Here is a 20,121-nt window from a genome sequence, read left to right on the forward strand (position 1 = left end):
CGGTTAACGAGGGTCGGTTATCGGTTAATAATCGGTTAACAAGGGTCGGTTAACAAGGGTCGGTTATCGGTTAAGACATTTTTTCAAAATTAGCATCCCTATGTGATACCTTTCTGACTTCTTTTGTTTTCCAGTAGTTATAGTTTATGCAAGTGCTGTCCACTGGAACAGAGAGATCCATGACAGGATTTGGGCAGCAGCTAGCTTGTAGCAGCTAGCTTGTAGCAGTGAGGAACAGAACACCAGTAAGGCATCTTGGACTATTCCCATCCGTGCTATACGTGGTCAACGAAAGTCTAGTACTGTATTTATGGAATTAGCTATAGATATCATTATTGTAAAAATAAAATGGATTCAGAAACTGAAAGCATGTTTATTTATATTGCAAATGAAATTCTATACTCTATTCATACTCCATTGACAGGCAGATGCTATTTACCGTGATAATGCTGTCGCCTTGTGTTTTCCCGGTGCGCCCTCGCAATATGAGCAAGTTTTTTTTTTTTTTTTTTCCATCATGTTATATATAACTTCGGAATAATTTCAGGGTTTTAAAAATGGCCGTTCCCTTTTAACAACACAGAATTTTTTCTTTTCTGGTTTTCTGACTGGAAGGCATTTGTTCGTTTGTTTTCTAACATTACACAAATCACACAAATTCAGGTACATGTAGCAAATTAATAATATTACTATAATACTAATTAATTTGAGATAGAAAGTGGTATTTTAAAATATAATGTACCTTCATTTTTTTGGCCTCAGCACGACTCTTGTAGCAGAACTCTACCAGGGCTACCATCATGGCCAGACCCAGACCTCCAACCAGGATGTAGAAGACTCCTGCTACATTACTGAGAGACAGGGCGCTGGTCTTCTCCTAGTACACACACACACACAAAGGCAAAAAAAGAAGGCAGCCACCCAGAGAAAGGTGTTAGTGGGGTGTTTTTATGTTAACAGCTGACTTTAATGACTGACGGTACCACTAACCTGTCATCTTTAAACAATTAACCCATCATAAATATAGCTTTAGATTAGAACAGCACAGAGTCAAAGACAACTAGACTAAACATGACCTGCACAGACTTAACCCGTTCTTGCCCTTTATTTGTCTGTGTGTAAATCTTAGTGTACCTTTGTATGTACTAGATTTATGCATGTCTGACTTCTTGTTAGTGATGTAACTGTGTTTACAGAATTCAGCAGTTTCTTTAGTGAGTACAATCGTATCCTAAACGATAGAAACTATAGAAATTTGCAGTTCTATTTCATTTCTCCTGACCTCCAGAGGCAGTGCTTAACACTGGATGTTATCAATCTCGCACATGTGCAGGTCAAGTATTAATATCAACAAAGTCACATGTGACCTGGGATGATGTAGGGCAACCCCGCCTACATAAGCCCATGTCATCATCAAAGATGTCCCTTGAATTTTCTTGCAGGTAATCCTCGAATGCAGGTTAAAACTAAAAGCTTAAAATGAAAAAGCAGATAGCCGGTGACTCTTCGCTAGCCCTGAAACCGCATACTTAGAACTACAGTTTGTAAACGTAAACATTCCAGTCCCCACTGACCCAGTTTGTTTCCTGTTGCAGTGTATGTGAATTACATAAGCTGACAGGAAGTAAACATGGACCCAAGCTGTTGCATCACAATGCAATTTGACTCCTGATTAGGATTGGATCAGGCTCCAATGGCAGGCTCTCTGGCCAGTGCATTGTTTAGGCGGGTCAAATCACAAGCTACTTTTTCTGAGCTGCCCCCTCAACCACACACTGAGGAGCTGGACCAGATGCCAGCTGTGGGGCTATCTATTGCCTCCCTCATTGTGTCACCCGAGGAGGTCTTGAGACCTGATGCTCGCTGTCCCAAGCCCGAGTCTTACAGATGACATTCAAATGAAAAGTTACGATACGGCAGCATGTATGGGCCGTGTTTGGGACTCTCTGTCCCAACTGATATTAGCCCGGTCCCAATCCCTGCAGTCCTCCACTGTCTCACTCTCTGTCTCAGTGATGCATCTCTACAGGCGACCTTGGAGCGACCTGATTACCGCCGTCGGGCTCCCACATGGCCGGCGCCTTTGACACAGATGGGTCGGGGGTCTGGGCATCGCTGGGCATCAGTTCAAGGTGTTCCCTTTTGGTCTTTCCCTAGCCCAATAGGTCTTCACAAGGTGAATGAGGGAATTGCTGGCCCTGATACAATCCACCGGTATGCAAATCCTCCCATATTTGGAAGATTTGTGCTCCAACCCGGGAACAGGGAGAGCATGACACCATGGCCCTTCTTTGCCATGTTTTACCGTCAATCAGGGCAAAAATTAACTCATACCTAGCCAAAGGCTAGTGTTTATTGAGATAACCCTGGACTCCTGCCAAATGCTAACCTCCCAAAATCCATTACGGTTGGAGGTCATACTCCAGCTCCAGCGTTACGGGTGGCGCGGCAACTCCTCGTATGGGCTTTCCCTCGCTTATTAAGTCTCAGGGCCATTTCCCTGCCAGGGCCACAGAACATGATGGCAGACTTTTTCTCTTGCCAGAAACCTCCCTCGGGAGAGTGGAGAGTCCATCGAGAGGTAGTAGAGGCAATGTAATACTAGGCTTGGGCAGTATCTATTTTGTATACCCTCCTGACATTTCACGAGGTATAGGCTACCAGAGATGGAACCAAGTCATTGTTTTACAAGTCACAAGTAAGTCTCAAGTCTGTGCACTCAAGTCTTTGCACTCAAGTCCCAAGTCAAGTTCCAAACAAGTCATTGTAATGCCATTTTAACAACAGAGTTACTGGCGCTCAGTAATGTAACGTTAGTTCTTCATGGTTTTCTCCTGCAACTTGATTGGATGCTGTCGGATTGGTTCAAACAAAATGGATCTGGGGAGTTACGTGTAAGATAATCAAATGCAAGTCATAATAATATTCACCAAAAATAAAGAGTCCAGAGTTCACTACTTCTCAGAGATTTAGCAATATACAACAAACGATAGATAGAAATTCAGTTTGTTGAGTTCAGTTCAGTTTTTCCCCGCACAAGTAAATCCTCTTTCCAAACAAATCAATATAGGCTCTCTGTTCGGTTGGTTCAGTTCAGTTATTTCCACACGAGTAAATCCTCTTCCCAAACAAATGAATAAATGATTTTTCAAAAAGTAAATAAACCCTATATCTCCGACGCTGTGGTAGAGTGAGCCTGAGCCGTTGTTGTCGCTATAGCTTCGGGGCCCCTTGCACTTTAATAAGAAGGTGGTGAGACACGGGAACTTGGCTTCAGGAGTTGTAGCATTTATTCACTGACAACTGTCCAATGTTAAGCACAGCCTCTGGCGGCCAGGAATAATGAAATAGAGTGAGAGCTACATATGTAACTACACTTCTATGAATTCTGGATGACCGCCAGAGTTCTCTGTCACTCGTAATCTTGGCAAGAAGATTCCGTTGGGGCATCTTTGATGATGACATGGGCTTAAACGGGGCTGCCCTACGTCATACAGTATGTGACTTTGTTCATAATAAATGCTCGACCTGCGCATGCAAGAGATGGATAACATCCATTGTTAAGCTCTGCCTCTGGAGGTCATCCAGAATTCATAGAACTGTAGTTACATATGTAACTCTTGTTTTCCTTTAATCTCCATAGCATAGTGGAGTCAGCCAAATGTCACATATATTTAACGGGTTTAACATTTAAAAAGAGAAATTTGCCGCTCTTTATGTGGATGTCCAAGCAGTGTTGATAGTGAATGTAGTCGATCGAAGCAATAAATTCCTGTGCATGCTATATCGACCAAGAAAGCGGAGTTCTCCTGCTGCAGAATCGGTTGCACTTTCTACATGCAAGGCCGAGAGGGTAGATGAATGACGGAGAAACAACAGAATCCTCTGTAATGGCAGTTTTCATATCTGCAGTTTAACACTGTACCTTTAGACAATCTCAGGGCCTCACATGTTCAACTTTGTCACCATAGGACAGTGACGTGACATTTTAGTTCTCTGTAACTGCAAACAACAGATTGCTGAAATACTTGTTATGTCTTGTGATGCTCTGTTGTCTGCTGTGTGCTGACGCATTGATACACTTTCTATTTTTCTCTTCTTTTCTTCTTTGCACTTATCTTCGTGTTATGTTTTAAATGTATAAATACTGACTACTCTTTGTATTCGGGGCTCACTTGCCACAGTCCACAACAGGTGGCTGTGCTCGTGAGTCCATCTGCAGATGCTTTACTTATTAATATATGCTTTTTTATTAAATTCACTGAAAGACAAGTTGTTACCTTGGTTTGTGTCTTGTTTTAACAGAAACTGCCACCACACCTCCTGCTACCCTCAAGTCACCGGTGTCGCAACATTTTGCCTTCCCCGTGATTTATGTTAGTTTCTAGGCGACTGCAGCAGCCAAAAAAAAACAGCACTAATTGAACTGTTTGGCGATTTCAGCTGCGGTCATGCTATCTAAGTGTAGCACTTAAAATCAATTGTGTGTCTACATCACTTTGTACGGTAAAGCGGGGTTCACGCTCGCCGTAGTGTTAAAGCATGCAGGCGCTGACAGGGAGGAACTTCCTGGTGCATTCTGGTGTGCCTCGTAAACTCTGAGAAACTCTATCTGTTGTTGTAAACTAGGCTTACCCTCTTGCCATCTAGTGGATCTTCTTTTTGTTGTTTAACAGCTTATTCCCCAATTGACCAATAGTATCAAATGGTGAAATAAGTTATTTCTATTAAATTCATTAATTAAATTTGACCATATGCCTGTCCAGGGTGTACCCCGCCTTTGCCCAACGTCAGCAGGGATTGGCTGCAGCCCCACAGATAATGGATGGATGGATGGCATTAGTGTGGCACATTCCAAAAAATATCACACTTGATAGCTTCTCTTTTTAAAGAAGAATTTGAACCTGTAAATGACAGTTGTCAGGGCATAAAACCAATGATCTGATGATGTTTACGAATCAAGACTCCATAGTCCAACAATGGCATGTTCATAAATATAGGCGCTAAACTATGTTTTGGCTGGATGTCATTAGCTCCTGCACAATGCATCCTGGTACATGTAGGCACTGCCGGCACAGCTTTGCGAGCAGGAAAATTCAGCTTTCTTGGTCAATATAGCAGCACTGAGGACTTTATTGCTTCAATGGACTACACTTACCATCAGCACTGATTGGACATACACATACAAGGTGTCAAATGTTCCCTTTAAATTAACAGCAGGCTGAAAAGCAATGTTTCACTGCCCAGTCTGGTTGAAAGTTTCAAGACTGTTTCACCTTTGACCACACCCAGCAGTGTCACAGGGTCCTGGAGAACACCTGAAACATCACTGCAGCAAAGTGAAAATTGAAACCGCTGAAGATCAGCAAAAACAAGGTTTTCAGCTGATGCCGAGTTGCTCTTTGGGAGCCATGAGCCACAACGTTTTTTATTGTAGTCCATAATATAAGTCTAGTATACTTAAAGGTACCCTGTGGAGATTAAAGGCCAACAATTCTGTAACAGAAAATCCAACAATCACACCCACTGAAAGTATGTGTACAGTATGATTCATTGTGTTTCACCCTTCTGGGTGCTTGGTGCTAGGGGGAGGGAGGGGGCTTTTCACGCTGCTTTCCAGTGTGACCATTCAGAACAGGGATAAGCACTTCTGCATTTAGACACGGTCAGCCTATATAATGTATAACAGAACGTTTGAAGCATACTGAGGCCTTCAACCAACAGAGTTATGTATGCATTCAGTGTTTCTCAACAAAACAGCAGATCATGCATTTCCTTCCTAACAAAACACCAGTCTTTCAATATCTATTTCCCCAGGTTTGATAGCTGGCAGTCTCTGCAGGATACTCATGGTAGCAATTGTGCACATGCTGAAAAGAGCACATATACAGTAGGGGTGTCACGGTTTAGAATCTTAACCGGAAATCGATCGAAATTAGCTTCCGATTTCGATCATCAAAATCAAAAGAGGGTCAGCGATTTTCCCAGTATTTCTTTTTTCTCTCCGCCCCCGCACTAGTTGTGTGCGTCCAAAGGAAAAAAAAACACTTCAAAGACGACTCTTTAGCAAGACACGACACTGCGTATCTTACTGGTAGTCTTTAGCAAGAGACGACACAGCGTATCCTACCGTTAGTCTTTAGCAAGAGACGACACAGCGTATCTTACCGTTAGTCTTTAGCAAGAGACGACACAGCGTATCTTACCGGTAGTCTTTAGCTAGAAACGACACAGCGTATCTTACTGGTAGTCTTTAGCTAGAGACGACACAGCGTATCTTACCGTTAGTCTTTAGCAAGAGACGACACAGCGTATCTTACCGTTAGTCTTTAGCTAGAGACAACACAGCGTATCTTACTGGTAGTCTTTAGCTAGAGACGACACAGCGTATCTTACCTTTAATCTTTAGCTAGAGACGACACAGCATATCTTACCGTTAGTCTTTAGCAAGAGACGACACAGCGTATCTTACTGGTAGTCTTTAGCAAGAGACGACACAGTGTATCTTACTGGTAGTCTTTAGCAAGAGACGACACAGCGTATCTTACCGGTAGTCTTTAGCTAGAGACGACACAGCGTATCTTACCTTTAGTCTTTAGCTAGAGACGACACAGCGTATCTTACCTTTAGTCTTTAGCTAGAGACGACACAGCGTATCTTACTGGTAGTCTTTAGCTAGAGACGACACAGCGTATCTTACCGGTAGTCTTTAGCAAGAGATGATACAGCGTATCTTACTGGTAGTCTTTAGCTAGAGACGACACAGCGTATCTTACTGGTAGTCTTTAGCAAGAGACGACACAGCGTATCTTACTGGTAGTCTTTAGCAAGAGACGACACAGCGTATCTTACTGGTAGTCTTTAGCTAGAGACGACACAGCGTATCTTACTGGTAGTCTTTAGCTAGAGACGACACAGCGTATATTACTGGTACTTTGCAGCTAGAGACGGCACAGCGTATCTTACCGGTAGTCTGCAGCAAGAGACGACACAGCGTATCTTACTGGTAGTCTGCAGCAAGAGACGACACAGCGTATCTTACCGGTAGTCTGCAGCAAGAGACGACACAGCGTATCTTACCGGTAGCCTGCAGCTAGAGACGACACAGCATATCTTACCGGTAGTCTTTAGCTAGAGACGACAGCGTATCTTACTGGTAGTCTTTAGCTAGAAACGACACAGCGTATCTTACTGGTAGTCTTTAGCAAGAGACGACACAGCGTATCTTACTGGTAGTCTTTAGCTAGAGACGACACAGCGTATCTTACTGGTAGTCTTTAGCTAGAGACGACACAGCGTATCTTACTGGTACTTTGCAGCTAGAGACGGCACAGCATATCTTACCGGTAGTCTGCAGCAAGAGACGACACAGCGTATCTTACCGGTAGCCTGCAGCTAGAGACGACACAGCGTATCTTACCGGTAGTCTTTAGCTAGAGACCACACAGCATATCCTACCAGCTAGAGACGACACAGCGTATCTTACCGGTAGTCTGCAGCTAGAGACGACACAGCGTATCTTACCGGTAGTCTTTAGCTAGAGACGACACAGCGTATCTTACCGGTACTTTGCAGCTTGTGACGACACAGCGTATCTTACCGGTAGTCTTTAGCTAGAGACGACACAGCGTATCTTAACGGTAGCCTGCAGCTAGAAACGACACAGCGTATCTTACCGGTAGTCTGCAGCTAAAGATGCCATAGCGTATCTTACCGGTAGTCTGCAGCTAGAGATGACACAGCGTATCTTACCGGTAGCCTGCAGCTAGAAACGACACAGCGTATCTTACCGGTAGTCTGCAGCTAAAGATGCCATAGCGTATCTTACCGGTAGTCTTTAGCTAGAGACGACACAGGGTATATTACCGGTAGTCTTTAGCTAGAGACGACACAGCGTATATTACCGGTAATCTTTAGCTAGAGACGACACAGTGTATCTTACCGGTAGGCTGCAGCTAGAGATGACACAGCGTATCTTACCAGTGGTCTGCAGCTAAAGATGACACAGCGTATCTTACCGGTAGTCTACAGCTAGAGATGACACAGCGTATCTTATCGGTACTTTGCAGCTAGTGATGACACAGCGTATCTTACCGGTAGTCTTTAGCTAGAGACGACACAGCGTATCTTACCGGTAGCCTGCAGCTGCACTTTGAGACACCATGGCCACTGCCGGAGTCGGAGATGACGGAGAAACAACAGAACTGGAAAATCCTCCTGCCACCCTGAAGTCACTGGTGTTGCGACATTTTGCCGTTCCCGTGAATTATGTAAACAGCAAACATGTCACTGACAGAAAAACTACAGTTTCTAGGCAACTGCAGCAACCAAAGAAAACAGCACTTATCGAACTGTTTGCCGATTTCAGTCGCGGTCGCGCTATCTGCACTTAAAATCAATTGTGTGTCTACATCACTTTGTACGGTAAAGCGGGGTTTATGCTTGCCGTAGTGTTAAAGCATGTAGGCGCCGACAGGGAGGAACTTCCTGGTGCATTCAGGTGTGCCTTGTGAACCCTGAGAAACTCTCTTGTTGTAAAGTACCCCCCTTCTGCCATTTAGTGGATCTTCTTTTTGTTGTTTAACAGCTTGTTCCCCAATTGACCAATAGTATCAACTGATGAAATAAGTTATTGTTATTACATATTAAATATATTAATTCAATTTGACCGTATGACGACCTGTTCGGGGTGTACCATGCGTTCGCCCAACATCAGCTAGGATCGGCTCCAGCCCCACCTTGACCCCGAATAGGATAAGCGGTTACAGATAATGGATGGATGGATGGCCTTAGTGTGGCACATTCCAAAATATATCACACTTGATAGCCTCTCTTTTTAAAGAAATTGAAAGTGTAAATGACAGTTGTCAAGGCATAAAACCAATGATCTGTCGATGTTTACGAATCAAGACTCCATAGTCCAACAATGCCGTGTTTAAATAGAAAATTTAATCAAATCGTGACCTTAAAATGGAAAGTCAAATTGAATCGTGGATTTGGAGAATCGTGACACCCCTAGTATACAGTATCAGCACTCTAATACTCAAGGGGGCTGGCCAACCATGTGTTTCGCTGGCTTATCATGCAACACGGTGATCTGGAGCCAGTCAGATAGCCTGCAGCCTATGTTAACATCAACATATGGCCATTAGAATAGTAACACTATGGCCAGGCCTCCCCTTCTTTCATGCATGCTGGGTTAGCCTCCACTGTTTAAGCCCACACTTAACACAATGAATGCATTTAACATTGGAAGAGGGATCTAAACATGGCAGCCTATTCATTGCAGTACAGCCGCTCTGTCAGCACGGTGGTTACCCACTCCTGTGCCCACACTACCTGCTTATTAGTGGCTTTCCCTTGCACCACCTGAATGACCGCTGATACAAAAGAGGGGCTTAGCTCCATCAAAAGATCATATGACCTAAGTGTGGAAATTAGGTTGAGGTCCAAGCCTCTGAGCTGACCGTTTAACGGAACTGTTGGGTAAAACGAGAAGAGGCGGAATCTGCTTTTACATTAACAAAGGTTGGTGTACAGATGTCACAGTGTTGAAGAAAACATGCAGTCCTCACTGCGAGACGATTTTCATAAACTGCAAACCATTTTTAAACCGGTGTTTACATTCCAACTTCAGGCCTGTGTCAGTGAGGTGTTACAACACCTGATGAAACACCTCCAGACTCCCTGCTCATCCAACTAGGGGACTTACTCACCAAAGAACTATCTAAATACAGACAACATATTAAAGGGACTGTTTGTAACTTCTTTCACGTATAAATCATTGCGGGTCGGTGTCCCATACGCTCGCGTGTGGCTACGCTGTTCAGATCTAGTGAAGCCCGTCTGTTAAACAGTGTTGGCCGCGGTCGGAGGACGCGGGGGTGACCGTAGCTTTGGTCTCCAGGGCCGGAGTCTCTGCTGTACTCTGCTCCTCTGCCTGCCCTGTCTTCATTCACACACTGCGCTCGTTCTCGCTCTTTCGCTCCACCTCTCAGGTGCATGCGCGCACACTACACACTGCAGAAGAGTTAGATTAGCTCTGAGAATATCTAGTGAATGTACAGTGGACATTTGTGCAGAAATAACTGCTGCAACTCCTCCAGACCAACAGAGGTTTCCCGTGTCTTGTGAAGTGACGGGGCTCCGCAGAGAGAAACGTTATCGTCTCCGACCAAACCTTCGGTGTCTCCCCTGTTCCCTCCGGCCGCGGTCGGGAAGCTGAGGCAGGAAAAGCCAACACTAGGATCAGCATTGATTCATGGAGAGACCTTCGTCTGGTCAGCTAACATTACTGCCAAGCAGCTGAAATATTGAGTGATATTGTGGTTTTAGCTGACGTGTGTCGCCTCACTATTTTGAGCGATGCGCGTTCATGTCTATATAGAGCGAGCACAAGCGCAAGCCCGACGCTGACTTTCGTTGACTTAACGGCCACAGGTGTTGCTGTTAACAAACATTTCTGATTCTTACAAACAGTCCCTTTAAGCATAAATCCTGAGTCAAATTCCTTGTATGTATGTACTTTGCAAACAAAAATGATTCTGATTCTGATTCTGAGGTTCATCACTTAGGTGATTATGACTCCTGATCCACTTCCATTTGCGGAAGAAGACCTTGGGATGCGACTGGGCTTAGTTTTATGCATACCAGCACAGTTCTGTCCGACAGAGAACTTCACTTGGCTAAATACCAAAGTTTCAGCCTCCTGCTGAGAGCTTTAAGGTACCAAGGAGCTCTTTGCTGCCAGCAGACCTGCCTGATGGCCCCCTAAACCATGGAGGATGGCATACAGATCACTTTGCTGTCACCTTCCTGCCATAAACCTTCACCAAATGTCATCTATGCATCATCATCTCTTATTATAAATATGTTCCTCGCCTCTTTACGTAGTAGGATTGTCAAACCACCAGGTCTTACTCGAGTAATGTATTGAAATGTTCCTTCTCGTACAGTTCAGTCATTGCTCTTCTATTTTTGGTGATTTATTTGTGAGCCTTTGTGAAATAGGTCGTGCTGGAAGCGTGGTGTCACAATGACTATTTGCGTGGCTAGTTGGCAAGCTACTGTGGCTGGCAAGCTACCCCACACCCCCACACAGTCAAACCATTTGCAATTTGTCATCTGGCAAGTCAACGTTCACCAAAGTTGAACTACATGTGAAAGCTCCAAACAGATTTACTTTGCCACCAGAATTGAATCCCCTGATGAAGGCGATTTCACCGAACTGACTTAATTTTTTTTTCAAAATATCAGTGTTGTTCATGTAAAGCTTAATTGTTCATTGTCTTGAGCTTGGGGTCCCAGGAGTCAAGGGAAATGTAACCGGGGCCAAGGAGATGACTAAATAAACAGATCTAAACAGATCTAAACCTAATATGTATAATATAGGTGCTTCATCCTGTAATGAACATGCCGCCTCCTTGAAGGTATGCGGGCTGTTCAAGATTGAGAGTAGTATATCCCCTCGAAGAGGCCAGGCTGAAGGGTCTGGGCGCAGTCTCTGGCAGAGCTGAGACCCCCCATGTCTACACCCTTGGAAATTAGGGAAATAATAACAAAACAAACAAAAAAGATTGCCTTGACTCAACAAACCAACCCTCCCAAAAGCCCTTAACCTGTAGACATAAACTTGGAAAAAAAAGTTTGGAAATTTGTGTTTGGTTGATTATTTCTCTGTTGTTACAATGCTAATGGTCATTGTATTTTACATCGTTGGAAAGCCTGTTTATTTACCTTCACAATGATGTCCAACTTGTTAGGATCATACATTTGTGGGATGAGCAGCACAGCTGATTATGTGGGTAGCGCCCAAGTGAAATTTTCCAAAATTCTCTCCCAATGGTAAACAGTGAATTCTCCTGTTGGTACTGACTCTTGTTTTGAGCTCCAGGTGCTGCCAATCAGGTGCCTGATGTGCATGGGGCCTGTTGGGTGCTGTGCCCTACTAAAGTGATCATTTGGTATCTGCTCCAAGCATCGGCATGTCATGTTTTTCTAATCTGGATAAGGCCCGCACGATAGGGCAAGTTGAAGCTGGTGTTCCGCAAAACCAAGTTGCATCCTGGTTGAGGAATGGAATGCCATCCCACAGCAACGTGTGACCCGGTTGGTGACCAGCATGAGGAGGAGGTGCCAGGCTGTTGTGGCTGCGTATGGATCTTCCACTGCTACTGAAGCTCCCGATGATGTATTAAATTAATAAAGTGTAAAATTGTCAATAAAGTCTTGTTTGTTCCTTGTTACTGATAGAGAGTTCAATCATCCAATCCACCAAACAACTCAAAACAAGAGTCAACACCAACAGGAGAATACACTGTTTAGCATCGGCAGATAATTTTGGCAAATTTTACTTGGGCGCTACCCACATAATCAGCTGTGCTGCTCATCCCACAAATGCATGATCCTTACAAGTTGGACATCATTGTGAAGGTAAATAAACAGGCTTTCCAACCATGTAAAATACAATGACCATTAGCATTGTAACAACAGAGAAATAATCCACCAAACACAAGTTTCCAAACTTTTTTTTCAGAGTTTAGTTATCCCTTTCATTACCCCGTGTGACAACACATTACCTAGGCATATAATGTGTGATTATAGTTAAATCTCCATTTCCATCTTTTACTTTGCAGACATTCCCTTGGAAACTCGATGTGTCTAAATAGGGGTTCAGACAGACAGACAGACGGACAGAATTTAACTTAAGTGTTAAAACAGACAAAACAAACACTTCAGTAAGCCTAACTGCGAATGCACAGTGAGTTTATCTTAAGAAGCTCCACTCTGTTTTCAGGACACCACTTGTTTATCTTCTTATCAGCTTTATACTTACAGTTTGACATTTGAACCTCCATGCTTTAACCTGGGGTGTCCTTGGCATTACATACAGCTGGAACTAACCTCTACTTAACCATACTGTGCAAGTTTTTCTTTTCCCAGGTTTACACATATAGACATATGGGACTACTGCAATCTTAAAAGTGCAGATATGCTTTCTTTTCCTGATATATATAGAACCAAGCTTACTGTGCATGTTGAATGTGTGAACAGACAGTGTGTTTGATCGGTCCACAGACATATACAACTAACCTTATTGGTGGAGTCCTTGAAGCCACACTCTCCTTTATCGTACCACCACTTGTTTTTCATCTTGTCTAGGGTCCCTTGCTCATTCAGTTTCAATACGGCAAGGTTTACTGGCACTCTTTAATGGGAATAACATAAATAACATCATTATCAATGTTATCTTATGTTATTAGTAAGGCAGCAATTCTCACACTCTAGTCTAGCGACCAAGACAGGGCCCGCTAATGTTTGTTATTTGCAGGAACTTCATCCGTCATGAATGATACAACATTAAAGCGTGACTTTACAATATTTTGCCACATTACTTTTAATTTATAGACCATGCCGTAATGTGTGACTACTGGTAAATATTTAACTTTTCTTCCAGCCTATTATTTAGGAGGAACTGTGTAGACCTTTAGTCAGTAACAAAGCTGTTAAAAAAATGAAGTCCTGTATTGTCAGGGCCCCCTTGTTTGGCCCCAGAGACAGAGAATGAGAGGCGCTGCAGTGAAAAGCCTTTCTGCTTTTACAGCAATAGTATTCCTCCAGGCCAGAGCCATAGATAAACAGAGTTTGTCCAGGTTGCACAAACTCTTTATCAACAGCCCTTCTCCTGCACTGTTGCTGCCATCTGGTATGAGGTCACCTGACCCTGACCTTGCCCCTGAAGCCTGCCCTAACCCTGACCTCAACCAAACAGGGTGCAACACATCTGTGGAAGAAGCAGCACAAGCTACAATGCTACCTGTTGGTGGTGCTTATCGGCAACTGCTAAATGTAGTATATATATACAGTATATACTGTATATATATATATGTGTCATTTATGAGTACTCATTTGTTCTTCGATTTATGTGAAAGACTACAGCTACAGCAGATTGCTACCTACACATGTGGCGTTATAACTGTGCTGCCTCTTTACATTTTTCAGACCTGATAACCCAGTGTTACCTTCATGTTAGTGTGTTTTAGAGTGTACATGTGTGTATGTGTGTGTGCGTGTGTGTGTGTGTGTGTGTGTGTGTGTGTGTGCGTGTGTGTGTATTAACCTTGCTCTCCCCTCCTCCGCTGCCGCATTCTCCCTTGTCATACCACCACTTGTTTTTCAGTTTGTCCAGCAGCCCCTGCTCGTTCAACTTTAACACCGCCAGGTTCACAGCATTTCTACATGAACACAGTGGCTGTTAGCAGTTTCAGTTGTTGTCAATGTCAGTCCTCCTGCTGGTATGCATGTTAGCAGCATGAACGCTAAATTCTAAGCATAAAAGCATATACAGAATATACACACAGCTGGAACGCTTCTCTTTTCTTAGCAGCAAACTCATCAGTATTAGAGAGGATTAGCTTTAACATGTTTTAGCAGCTAAGCTCAACCTGCTGAATAACCATGGAAATGAGAATGTTGAGTCATATTTCTAAGTCAGAATCACTTGATATGTCTTTACAGAAACAAAAAGATAGGGTTGGGTTCTGATAGCTGGTTTTTGATTGATAAATTACAAATCTCTTATTGAATCATTTCTCTCTCCTCTGTATTTTGATATTAGCAGAACACTAAAGCAAACATCAATGAATCAGCTTCCCATTGTTCGCTGGCATTGACCGCTGTTTTACCAGGATGAAATGTCAGACTTTGATAGGTCGGGTTATATCTTACTATGTAAATGTTGTAAGATACTTGCAAAAGGCCAAAATAAAACCTGGCTGTTTTCTGGTTAATGTGCTCTCTGTAAGCCATGTTGGTTTTCCCTTCAAACAGTGTTTTCTGTAGCACTGGCCAATGGCTATATCCATTATGGCACCAAAGTAATTGAAATCTTGAAATCTTGGGTGACATCACTGAAAGAGAACACCTCAACTACTGTATGTACTCTAACGCCCGGGACACACAGGGAACAGGAGCGCGTGGCGGCTGCGTGGCGTGGTGGCTGCGTGATTCACGCGTCTGATATTCACACCAGCCGTTTTTGCTGCTGCAGCTGCTGCTGTCAGCCCTTTCTTTCTACATAGAGTTTGCCTTTTAATGGGCATTTCATGTCATTATAAATATCATTAATATTTATTTTAATTAGAGAAAGGTTAAGAAACGTGTGGTTATTTGTAAATAATAGTAATAATTGACAATTAAAATTCCGTAATATATTCATTCATGGAGCTCTCCAAGTCACTGCATGTTCTACAACACTGTCCGGCACATATTTCAGAATAAAAGCCTCGTGTTCACAAATAAAGGAATTCTGTCCACAGAAAAAACGCTTTAGGGCTTTTATTTTGATATTAAGGCAGGAAGTGTTGATTTAAAAATAAGTCTTTACTTTTTTTTCATCTCCGTAACATATTCTACAGATAGACATTGAAAGTGTAGTGATGTTGCTGGTATGATTTTAATATACAGTCAATAGATCACTTTCACTTACGCCGAAATAAAAAACAACAGGTAACGCAGCCGCCACGCGCTCCTGACGTTCCTGGTGTGTTCCGGGCTTAAGAGGTTGGTCTGTAAACTGTGATGGATGTTTACAACAGACAATTTAATTTGACCACTTGCCTTCATTCTCTATTCCAGATAAGTTTGACTAATCTGGTTGTTTGTTTACAACCTGTGTGACTGTTAGGGATGTCACCATGTTGGGGAGTATTACCGTTAAAACTGAAGGACAAACAACAAGAATAGATCCTAAAATGTTTACTTCAAGTTGAGTTGCATCTCAGAAATGACTGATGAGAGTTGGGTTGAGTGTGGGTTGAGGTCAAGCGTCGTAGAAGCTGACAAACAATCGACCTGTGTCATGTTGATTCAGTATATGTCTGTCTGTCTGTCTGTCTCTCTATATATCTGTCTGTCTGTTTGTTTGTTTGTTTGTCTGTCTTTATGTCTGTGTCTCTGTATGTCTGTCTTTTTGTCTGTCTCTCTATATGTCTGTCTATCTGTCTGTTTGTTTGTCTGTCTCTCTACAGTATATGTCTGTCTGTCTGTTTGTTTGTTTGTCTGTCTCTCTGTCTGTGTCTCTATATGTCTGTCTTTCTGTCTGTCTCTATATGTCTGTCTGTCTGTCTGTCTATATGTCTGTCTCTCTATATGCCTGTCCGTCTGTCTCTCTATATGTCTGTCTATCTGTCTGTTTGTTTGTTTGTCTGTCTCTCTGTCTGTGTCTCTATATGTCTGTCTGTCTGTCTGTCTCTCTATGTGTCTGTCTGTCTCTCTCTATGTCTGTCTCTCTATATGCCTGTCCGTCTGTCTCTCTATGTGTCTGTCTGTGTGTCTCTCTATATGTCTGTCTCTCTATATGACTGTCGGTCTGTCTGTCTCTCTATATGTCTGTCTGTCTGTCTGTCTCTCTAAATGTCTGTCTGTCTGTGTGTCTCTCTGTATGTCTGTCTGTGTGTCTCTCTATATGTGTGTCTGTAGTATGTCCTTTGCATATCTGGAGAACCGCTCATCCGATCTATTTCACTCTTGGTGGGTGTATTGCTGGAAAATTGGTGCAATTTGGAAATGCGACACGGTCAATATGAATACATTTTGACTAATAGCTGAATAACTTCAGAGCTCTGCAGACAGTCCAGCACAGTCCCGCTCTGAGCTGGTGTCTGTAGCAGCAGAACTCTGTTCAAAAAACGAAGAAAGATAACATTGCTTGTTATCGACCAAATGTACTGATAACATTAGATTCACCATCTTTTCTGACTCTGTCCGAGCGTCTCCTGTAATTTCGCAAACACATAATCCACCAAAGAGCACGTGTTTATTTGACTGTTTTTCTCAGTAATGTGAAATGGACAGAAAGGTAAAGCACTCCCGTGAGAGTGACTATTCACAAACACCACTTTGACACAACACCGATCTTTCTACAGTCACTGTGGTGTCTTCCTGATTTTCGTAGCTTTTCTCTTATCAACTTCTCTCAGAACTTCATCTGAATTTATTATCATTAAGTGGGGTTCGGTTTTGGAAGCCTCTTGCCGTCTCCTGGGCTGCAGTACCACTCTCCACCTGAACTGATAATGATGCCCTGGCAGGGGCGCTGTTTTACCAAAACACAAATATCACTATGTGATATAAAAGGGACTGTTTGTAACTTCTTACACGTATAAATCAATGCGGGTCGGTGTGATGGAAGCACCAAAACCGCAAAGTTCTATCTTGTGAAGGTTAGGTGCTTTGGGGCCTTTTGTAATTTATTTTGGGGTACAGTGAGTTAGAATAGTAACATGATTCAATATTTTTCATATCTAAACATCATAATAAAGCTATAGCTGTTTGGGGCCCTTTTAGTTGGAGCCCCAGGCAGTTGCCTACCTTGCCTAACAGTAAAGTCTACCCCTGTTTTGCTAGTATTTCTGTGGTGTTTCTGACCATGAGTGGTTGCGACCTGGGTGTGTAACACAACTTCCTCACTGCAGGTGTATTGCTGAGGAACCAAGGAAGCGCAGTATCGAGGGTGAAGTTGTTTGTATGAGCGGTTCTCCAGAAAGCTGCAAGCATCAATACCATAGGCCGAGCATTCGCGAAACCCGCACTGCTCCGGTATTTCTGAATCAGAACTTCTGCTATTTGGATTAGGCAGCTTGCAAGTCAGTAGGCTGCATCTCTTATTTGTTCGATACATATTTTCAATTTGTAGCCACAGGCTTTAAGCATTAAAGGTCCCATATCATGCTCATTCTCAGGTTGGTACTTGTATTTTGTGTTTTTACTAGAACATGTTTACATGCTGTAATGTTAAAAAAAAACTTTATTTTCCTCATACTGTCTGCCTGAATATACCTGTATTCACCCTCTGTCTGAAACACTCCGTTTTAGTGCATTTCAATGGAATTGCAACGGAATTGCGTTGCTAGGCAACAGTTTGGGTCCATGTTTACTTCCTGTCAGCTGATGTCATTTACATACACTGCAACAGGAAATAAACTGGGACACATTTAGAATGTTTACGTTTCAAACCGAGTAATGGTCTAAATATTGTATATTTGTGACATCACAAATGGACAGAAATCCTAACGGCTTGTTTCAAACGTGCCATTTCTGAATACAGGCTGTGTGTATTTCTCCGTATATTGAGCGTTTTGATAGTTTATCAGTATTTATATAGCACTTAAACCTGCTTTATAATGTAAAAGACATGAAAATCTCACTTTTTACAATATGGGACCATTAAATAGGTGCAGAATTAAAGCTTTTCTTGAATGTATTTACAAATATTGAAAGCTGACCCTAATTATTGATTCGATAAGGGATTTGAAAGAATTCAGATTCCATAAAATGCCATCAAAGCCCAACCATACATAGACATATATAAACAACTTGCCCATCCCATCCCAGTCAAACTATCTGCCTGCATCGCTGACACCAGTGATCATCCTCCTCTAAACCAGCTTCACTGCTGTCATTCAGGAGATCACATCTACATGAACACTATTACTTTGAGCCTGCTAACATTCACTGAGTAAATCCCCTGTGGCTACTGGTGAGCATTAGGCCATTAGTTTTAATGGGTACTTTCACATCTAAGTAACAGTCACTTACAATTATAGTAAATGACTGCATGATTAGTCCAGGAGTAACTGGAACTGTCATCTCAGCAGAGCAAACGGACAGATCCATGTATACTTTGGAGAGGCAGATGGATAAGGAGCAAATCAATTTCATAACATAAGTGCTAACTTTGCCAAGTCAAACTAAGGAATGATTCTTCTCGGTAATCCATGAAAACCATATATACTGTATATATATATGTATATATATATAAGGGCTGTCAAAGTTAACGTGTTAATGCAAATTTGTTTTGACGCCACTGATTTCTTTAACACACTAATGCAATCGATATTTCGGAGGTTGTAGCGGGCTCAGTTTTAAAGCTAGACTGAAGGAACTGCTGTCATATGAAACTATAAAAACCATTGGAATCTATTGGTACCAACCATGTCATACTAGCTTGTCAGGAAGGAGGTTCAATAACGTTCAAAACTTACACACAATTTTGGCAAGGAAAAACTGTGCATGCCCACTTTATGCAGTTTGGGGCAAGTCATAGTCAAGTCAGCACACTGACACACTGACAGCTGTTGTTGCCTGTTGGGCTGCAGTTTGCCATGTTATGATTTGAGCATATTATTTTATACTAAATGCAGTACCTGTGAGGGTTTCTGGACAATATCTGTCACTGGTTTGTGTTGTTAATTGATTTACAATAATAAATATATGCATACATTTGCATAAAGCAGCCCACTCCCATGTTGATAAGACTATTAACTACTTGACATAGGTACATTTTGAACAGATAAAACGTGCGATTAATTTGCAATTAAATATCTTAATCGTTGACAGCCCTAAATATATATATATATATATATATATATATATATATATATGTATATATATTGAGAATGTTTAATTGTCAAGAAGTGATCAAAGCTAACCATTCAATGTTAATATTTTGCCATTGTCTTTCTGCTTTGTTTTCAGATCACGATAGTGACTGTTGAACATTGGCTGTGTGGTGGAGCATCCTGGCTTGTGTAACTTAGCCAGTCTCGCTTGAAGTTAAATACCTATGAAATAGTAATAAATCAACGAGCTCGTAAAATAATGTGTTCTTTTTCTAACTTCATCGTGTGTTTTCACTTTGGGAATTCCCTCGGAAGCTCCTTTTGCCAGCACATCTGTCTGTAACAGATCAGTCAAGCCCCCCCAAAGTCAATCTTGCACTATTCCCACGATAAACTATACTCAGATCACCGAGGCTATCTTGGATATCCGCTTAACAGACAACCTGTTAAGGAATCCGACTCCGAATGCAGTTCCAGATTGTGCTGAATAAGTGTGAAAGAAATAAGCCATTACTGGTCCAGTTCTTTCAAGAGTATGCTTCCAATCAAGGCCTACTCAAAGCTGGAGATCCACACGATGGATGAGCTGGGACTGGCCCAACTCCAGCAGTTGAGCCTTCACTGGCTCACTGTCACTCTAATCGCTGTTCCATCTCAGCCTCTTCCTCAGAGGATGTACAGATACGCAGCACATTAAAAGCTGCAGTAGGTGAGATTGGAG

General features: G+C 42.5%; 1 protein-coding gene across 4 annotated transcripts in view; it reads right to left on the reverse strand.

The window, feature by feature from the left end:
* LOC119484777 (glutamate receptor 2-like) overlaps window positions 1-20,121 on the reverse strand; it is a 133,147-nt gene that overhangs the window by 26,689 nt on the left and 86,337 nt on the right. For 2 of the 4 annotated variants that reach the window (XM_037763859.1, XM_037763857.1), the window contains exons 17-18: window positions 13,093-13,207; window positions 743-877 (exon numbers count right to left, since the gene is read on the reverse strand). In XM_037763859.1, coding sequence (XP_037619787.1) covers window positions 743-877; window positions 13,093-13,207 — 250 coding nt within the window. Of the gene's footprint in view, window positions 1-742; window positions 878-13,092; window positions 13,208-14,119; window positions 14,235-20,121 lie in introns of all 4 variants that reach the window. The other 2 variants (XM_037763858.1, XM_037763856.1) reach the window with 1 other exon arrangement.

This window comes from Sebastes umbrosus, chromosome 3, assembly GCF_015220745.1.
Source record: "Sebastes umbrosus isolate fSebUmb1 chromosome 3, fSebUmb1.pri, whole genome shotgun sequence".
Taxonomy (NCBI): domain Eukaryota; kingdom Metazoa; phylum Chordata; class Actinopteri; order Perciformes; family Sebastidae; genus Sebastes; species Sebastes umbrosus.